The sequence below is a fragment of the Sciurus vulgaris genome (genome assembly GCF_902686455.1).
Source record: "Sciurus vulgaris genome assembly, chromosome: 5".
Taxonomy (NCBI): domain Eukaryota; kingdom Metazoa; phylum Chordata; class Mammalia; order Rodentia; family Sciuridae; genus Sciurus; species Sciurus vulgaris.
Window position 1 is genome coordinate 12,825,167 of NC_136465.1, and position 7,978 is coordinate 12,833,144.

Below are 7,978 nucleotides of genomic sequence, written 5' to 3' on the forward strand. Positions count from 1 at the left end.
GTGCATGCAGGGTCCCTACTGCTAACATCCTACATCACTCTGATATTTCTGTCACGACTGATGCGCCAAGATTGATCGATTATTAATTTAAATCCCTATTTATTCAGATTTCTTTCATTGTCACATAACATCCTTTTGCTCTTCCAGAACCCCTTCCCAGATGCCACACGGCTTATTTGCCATGTCCCCTCAGCCTCCTCAACCCGAGACAGTTTCTCAGATTTTCCTAATTCCCCATGACTGACAGTTTTGAGGTATACTCACCAGTTACTTTGTAGGATGCTTCTCCACTTTTTGATGTCTTTCTTTCTGGTTAGACTGCAGTTATGGATTTCAGGGTGAAAGGCACAAGAGAAAGTGCCATTTTGCCACATCATATCCAGAGTCCTTACTATCAGGAGGACTTTGCACTAATGAGATTGACCTTTATCACCTGGCTCAGGTGGTGTTTGCTACCTCTCTCTTCTGTAAAGTTACTCTTTTCTTTCTTGCCATGCTGTATTCATTATAATAAATCATAATGCACAGCCCAGACTTAGGGGTGGGGATTCAGGCTCCACCTCCTAGAGATGGAAATGTCTATAAAAATTATTTAGTTCTTCTGGATGAGAGGTTTCTCTATTCTCCCACATTAATTTATTTATGTCATGAATTTTAATCTAGTCTTTATGTTACAGCACAAGGGCATATTATTTATTTATTCAAATTATCCTAACTTTAGCCCTTGGGAGTTTTTAAAGTGAATTCCTAAGTTTTTTTGACATGCCTCCATCAATGTGAGTTCGAAGCTTGGTGTATGTGTGTGAGTGTGTGTGTGTGTGTGTGTGTGTGTGTGTGTTGTTGGGGGATGTTTCATTTGTTTGAGCACTTTCTAGTACTACAAAATGAGCCAGGCTCATCTTCTGTATTTCCTGCCCTTAGTCAGGCTGTATATTCATAATGGAAATTTTAATATTAATCTCGACTAATACTTAAGACAAGAGCTGCCAAGAGAGCCCACTGTGGTAGGAAACTGGTTTTGCACCCTTGAGTCGATACCAACCTTTGACTAGTCCAAATGATGGGAAGGTGAAAAAGAGTTGGAAATCAAGAGAAAAATTATTTGTAACGATAATTATTAGAGATAAATAGTTAGACATTGTTTCCAAACGGGGTTGGAGGGAGAGTTGCTTTTTTGTCTCAAGCCATGAGAAAGTGATATCAATGGGACCATTTGGGAAGCTGAAATGTACCTTACTTCGAATGAGAAATCTAACAAGTGAGAGTCTGGGAAACAGGCTGCTCTAATGGAGGAGGGAAACGAGTCATTGCCTTGGGGCAAACGTTGGAGTGAAATGCCTGGCAGTATTTTCCAGGCACCAAATTTAAAACCTAAAACATAAACTGCAAGGGCTTAATGATACACATCCAAGAACATTCATCTAAGAGCTTTCCTAATAGTGGGAATTGATAATAAACTAATTGTGAATCTTGCTCAAATTTCCATAATAAATATTCATTTCTTTTGACAATATTTTTTAAAATACTTTTAAAGTTCAAGACTTGCACAAACACCCTTCCAAGTGCAGGCCAGGAAGAACTTTTTGTTCTTGTGAAAATTGTTCAATTCTGCTGTAGAATTTATTTGCTGTAAAGCCAATAAACCGGCATGCTAGGTCTCTGGGAAAACAAAATAAATTCTCAAGATGACATTCCAGGGGCACCAGCTCAGAACAAATGAGGTGGCTCTAGACCAACTTAGAGAACTGTGGCTGGAACACCTCGCTTAAACAGAAATATACAACATGGCGCAACCCCAAAACCTGAGCAGTTGTTCGTTTCCTAACCCACTGAGGGGTTGTCCACCCCTGAGTGCATCCTGTAAGCTGAATGGGAGTCCTCCCCAGAACGGAGACTTCTCTCCCTATTTCTTCTGGTTGGAGCCAGAGATAGTTTCCCATGTGCCTGTGAAAGCAATGAGCTCAATTTACAAATGACACTCATACCGGTATGTCATGATGATCGTGGGCGTAGTCAAGGTCTCGCTTCTTCATCAGAGGAAGGCTTTTCACGTGGACCACTTGGTAAAGTTCCACTCCAACAGTCACTTTTTCAGAAAAGAAACACAAGAGGGGGGAATCCAGCTGATATTACGTTCATCCACACAGTGACTGAACATGCATCTCCCTCACTTTACAGACAAGGAAATTGAGATGAATATTTACAAACTAGGAAAATGTAAGTAAAATTGGAAAGGGGACAAAGACCTGAGTGTCCCTGGTCTTCTTCTCTAGTTTCACCCTCTCCTGGACTGCCATCTTTCTCATTGTAGTCTCCTCATGCCTCTTTCTGGGTTCTGCCTACTGTCGGCACCTGAACTGGAGAGGCCTGTCGCTATATAAATTACTAAATTTTGTCTTTGGGAAACATTTACATTTGAGGTCTTCACTCCCGTAGTTAAGTATAAGGATTTCACTTGCTAGTGAACTTTAGGTAGCCCCAAGTTGGGGATAAACATCACCTTCTACTCAAGCCCTATTACACTGGTGGTCATCTGTGAGGTGATCCGGGACCCTAAAGAGTAATAAAGAGAAGAGGGTCTGGGTGTCTTGGAACATACTCTGATTCGAATCAAGGTTTTACCAGTTTAACAGCTGTGTGGTCATGAGTATCTAATCTCTGTGATGTGTAAACACTCCTCTCATTTCCCTTATCTGCAAAGTGGAGATGATAATATTGAGTTTAAACATTTTAAAGTACAACATGGCTAATGTCAAGCACAGTGCCTGCTGATTGTAGGTATTTGGTGAATGTCCACTATGGGTCAGAGTGGAATTTCATAGAATCATCAAGTCTCAGGATTACTCATAACCTAGTCCAAGGACTACAGTCCGTCCTCAGCAAAATCACCTATGCATAGCTAATGTTTTTATCATTTACAATTTAAACTTAGTGGCTAAAGAGACATGGCCTCGTAGTACAATCAGAAAACCCTGACAAAAAGAGTAAGACATACCTTCAACCTGAGAAATGAGTAAAATCATCAAAAATATAGACCTGGGAAGCATTCTGAATGGTCCCGGTGGAAGAGGGGCCCCGGCACCTGAGAAAAGCTGTGCCCTGCTCCTCGTCCTTGAGTCCTCCGCAAGATGCAGAGCCTAGCAGCTAGACGGGCAGTTTTGATCCGGCACAAGGAAATGCTTCTGACCAAGTTGCACAACTTGCTAGAGCGCTTGAGGCGAAAACCTGGGGGTTGGACATCGTGTGCTAATTAAAGAGCCGCAGAGGTGGTGGTGGAGGTGGGCTTGGCATAGATTCCGACCTCATGCCTAACATGATATGATTCTAGATATATTCAAACTTCGAAAGTGAAAAAGTCAAGAATGTTTTAGAAAAAAATATTGAAAGATGTTTATATCTACTTTGGTTGAAGAAGGTAAAGTCCTGGCTATGTTGATGAACACAGGTAAAAGCCATAGGGGACATGTAATATATAATGCAAAAAAGAAGGACCCTCTCCATAATGTCCAAATTCCCTGGTGGTGCTAGCAGAGATCTTCCACTGCCAGAACAGTCCCTCCTGCAATGCCCATTGTCTCTCCAGCATTCCCACAAACTGAAGCAATTTGTGCCAACTGCACGTGTCCTTTTGATATTTAAACTTGAGACTCCCCCTTTGGAAACCTCCAGCCTCCATCCTCCATCCTGCTCTTGGGGTCTTAATGAGGTTCACCTGGACTTCTCGAAGCACTTTTCTTACTGTAACTCATGCTGACACATTCCAGAAAGGCGTCTACTTTTATTATTATCTGGACGAGTGGCTGAAGGACTCCAGTGGTTTCACCATTTCTGTATCCAACGGACATTTTGGTTCTTCATTTTACCTGCCCCTATACCGCCCCTTAAAATATTCCACTTAGCTCCTTCGACTTAACAGTCTTTTAAATTTTTTCGTATCTTTCTGGCAACTTGTAAACATTCTATTCTACCCAGTCTTTAAATTTAGGAGTCCCTCAGGTATTATCCAATACCCTCTTTTCCTCTAATTATGCTCATTCCCAAACCATCTTGTCTTCCAGTGTGGTTTAGTTATCTCTCCTCTATGCTCAGGTTTTATATTTCTAGCCATCTAAGCAAGGGAGCTTTACAGCCAACTTTTTCTCATCCTTGTCATTAGCGGGGCACAGGCTCACACAAGCTCAATCAATATGTGCAGGAATTAAAGTACTTGCCCTCCCCACCCCTCGCGACTTGATCTCTGCCTTGGCTAATGATACTCCATCCATCTAGCGTGACAATGCTGGTAGTCAGTACCATCTTTGCACCTCTCAAAATCCATACATCACTAAATATGTTTATTTGACCTACAAAAAGTATCCCATCTGCTTCTCTCTACCTTTTCTGCCTCTGTCTTAGTCTAAGCTACCATGGACTGTCTTTGGGCAAAGTCTAGCAAGTGAGATCTTCTCAAAATACCAATTTGATCATGTCAAGTGCCTGTTAAAAATGCTTCTATAGTTTTTCATGATGCTAGCAGAAAGACTTACTAGGCTTTAAAGTTCACAAAGCTGCATCATCTGCCACAAAGTTTGTGGCTTCGGGCAGGATATGAAATATTTCCATACTTCTGTTCTCTCCTTCATAAAACAGGCATGATAATATTGATCTCATAGGGGTGATGTGAGAAGTAAATTAATCTGTGCAACAAGCAATCTTCTATTTCCTGGCTCATTCACTCTCTACTCTTGTAGTTGACTATTTTAAACTCTTTCTTCTCTCCTCAAATCTCTAAATATTCTCTTCTTTACACTTATCTAATTGCCTTGCTAATTCACTAAGAAGCCATTAAAAGAGTTCTCACTTTCTCCATTACCACCTCTATCTTGCTGTCAATCAAAACCCATGCCCTGATAGTCTATGTGCCTCCTGTTTCTATGGATGTGCCATCCCTTATTTGAAAGTTTATGCACCACTAAAGTATTCATGTCTCTTCTTTCCTGCACCTCAAAATCAATGGTTATTCCCTTGATCAATCGTATCCTCTCAATTGATATATGCATACATCAATGTGATCATTTTTCTATTCTTTAAAAAAAGCATTTCTTCTTTTACATCACTCTTCCCTTTACCCAGTTACTACCCATTCTTGGCTTCTTTGAACAGTTAAACTTCTCATGAGTGAGTCCACAGTTAGTCTCCAGTCCCTGTCAGACAGTTTATCTTACTCACAAAACAGGTCTTATTGATGTTACCAGTGACCTGCACCATGCAAAATTCAGTGATCAATTCTCCATACTCATTCACTTGACCTTTCAGCAGGATTTGACAGAATTGATATTTTTCTCTTTGTTGTTTGTGTTTGAGGTTCTGGAGTTTGAACCCAGGGTTTTACACGTCTGAGGCAAGTGCTCTACCATTGAGCTGTGTACCCAGCCCTTTTTCAGTTTATTTTATTTTTATTTTATCTCACTATTTTCCTTGACTGCTCTTGCATTTGTGATTCTCCTCCTTCTGCCTCCCAATTAGCTGAGATTGCAGGTGAGCACACTACTGCTCCCAGGCCATTTCCATCTTTTGAAAAGAACTTAGCTTCTCGTAGGCAGTGCACCTATTCCATGCTTATTTCCTGTTTCTTCTTAGTCTTCTTTCTTTGATCCTCCTCCTTGCAACAGTGTCTAAATGCTCCAGATTCCCAGGGCTCAAGTCTTGAAAGCTTTTTCTCTCTCTAGTCACTAATGAGGTGGTTCTCTTCCCGTCTTTGGCTTCAGATACCATCTATGAAACGATGGCCTCCGAATTCTCCATGTAACCTAACCTCTGAATTCCAGGCTCAGCACCTCTTCACTTGAAGGTCTAGTAGATATCTCAAACACAAGGGTAAAGAGGAATCCCACTCTTGTCCTTCAGACCTGGTATTTTCAGACTTTCCTATCCTAGGTATCGCAACTCCATACATGGTTGTTCAGGAGGGGTTCTTGATTCCTTCTTCTCCTGACAGCTGGGAGACCCCTGCTTCGCAAATTCGGTTAGTTCTACCAGAAATGACATCAAGGTTCTGACCACCTCCCACACTTATTTCTACTGTGCTGATCCAAGACACCTTCATCTCTATGCTATTTGATTGAAATTGCCTCTTAACTTATCTCACTGTTTCACTCTTGGTCCCTCACCATGCGTTATCTGTCTATCTTCCAGAATGGTCCATTAACATCCACCACCATATGTGATTCTTCTGTCCTGACCCTTTCAATGGCTTCCCCTCTTAGAGTGCTAGCCAAAGTCCTGTGATAGCCTCCAGGACCTACATGGTTTATCTTGATGTTCTCAGGCTTCACATCTTACTATCCCTACTTACCCACTGGGAGGTAGTTACCACGTGTCCATGAGTATTTATGGAGCATGCCAGGCACATTCTGCTTCAAGGGTCTTGCTTGCTGTACCTTCTCTGGGGATGCCCTCCTCTAAGATAGTCACATGTCTTGCTTCCTCTCTCCTTTCAGGTCTCTGTTCAAACATCATTGTATAAGCACATTGTGCAAAATAGATCTTTCCATGTCCGTTTGGGCACTGCTGGGTCCTTTGTGGCTTGGCATTAGCCATCCTCTGAAATGCTGTACATTTACCTGTTTATTTTTTATATATTTTTGCCTTTTGTATTATTTTATTTTATTTCTTCCCACATTTTTATGGGTGCATTATAATTGTCCACATTGATGGGATTTTTTTGTTAACATATTCATACAGCATAAACTATAACAATATAATTTAATCAGTATCACTCCCCAGCACTTCCCCCCTTCCTCCCCCAACCCCTCTACCCCTTTTAATATCAACTTTGTGATGACAAGGTTGTGTCTGTTTTGTGTTTTGTTAACCACTGTATCATCAGTGCCTGGAACAACAGGTTGCCAATAGGTTTCTATTCAGCGAAGACATTAATACATTTTCAAACATAGAAAGATATCTGGTATAGAGAAAGCACTTAACAACAAAAAAAAAACTATTATTGTTTTCATTATGAGGAAATTATAAAGTAGATAAAAGTGCCCACTTAGAGCCACTTCCCCTGGGTTCAGTTCCCAGTACTTAACCTTCCTGCCTCTAGATTTTAGACAATATCTGATTTTTCTGTACCTAAGGTTTTTTGTCTTTCAAAATGAAGAAAAAAAATAGTATTTGATTTGCACCAGTTGTAAAGAATAAATGAATGAATTTATGTGCATCACATAAAAGCAATGCCTCCTGCATCTTAAAAGCTAGATGAATGTTGAATATTTTAAGGGGCTATTTAAATGTGGACCTCTACGTGGGTACCTTGCTCCAGCTTCATCTGTTATTATTCTTTCTTTCCCTCTCTGAGCTGTAGTCTCCCTGACTGTCTGTTTTTACTCCAACATGCAGCTCCATCAGAGGAAATCCAGACACCTTTGTCTCTCCACCTGTAGCTCTTTCTCTCCTCCTCGTGGCCAAATTTACACCTCATCATTCAGTTCTCAGTTCTAGGGTCACTATCTCAAGAAAGTCCTCCCTAACCCAAGTCCAAGGCCATATTTCTTTGTGAAACAAGATACTTTTCCTTCTGAAGATTTAGGTTGGTTTATAAACCATTGATTTGTCCAATTATTTGAGCATGTGTCTAAACCATAAGCTTCAGGAAGTGCTTGTGTTTGCTGACTCCACCACCAGGAACAGAGTCTTGTATATAGACCTTGCTATGGATTCATGACAAGGATTGCCAAGCTAATTGGCATCATGATTATTATCTGATTATATCCCCTCTCCCCAGAAACTTAGCACATACCAATGAAACCGCTTTAACCCAATGATCATTTCTACCAGTAGAATTTCTGACCATCTTTTAGCTCAGTGGAAGAGAGAGTTGAAGGCCAAAAGGTCTAACCAGGTAACTGGCCCTTCACCAAACAAACCTCCATGGAAATTAGCAGCTTCATTCCCAGTGACAATTAAACATTTTATGAGATATACATTGAGTTTTCCC

At 40.9% G+C, this 7,978-nt stretch overlaps 1 protein-coding gene across 6 annotated transcripts in view; it reads right to left on the reverse strand.

Moving 5' to 3' along the window:
* Window positions 1-3,222, reverse strand: part of ADAM7 (ADAM metallopeptidase domain 7) — a 48,596-nt gene extending 45,374 nt beyond the window's left edge. For 3 of the 6 annotated variants that reach the window (XM_079142272.1, XM_079142269.1, XM_079142267.1), the window contains exons 1-2: window positions 2,996-3,200; window positions 1,986-2,086 (exon numbers count right to left, since the gene is read on the reverse strand). In XM_079142272.1, the coding sequence (XP_078998398.1) occupies window positions 1,986-2,086; window positions 2,996-3,047 (153 nt within the window). In that variant the 5' untranslated portion in view covers window positions 3,048-3,200. Of the gene's footprint in view, window positions 1-1,985; window positions 2,171-2,995 lie in introns of all 6 variants that reach the window. The other 3 variants (XM_079142271.1, XM_079142268.1, XM_079142270.1) reach the window with 3 other exon arrangements.
* Window positions 3,223-7,978: the final 4,756 nt, after the last annotated feature.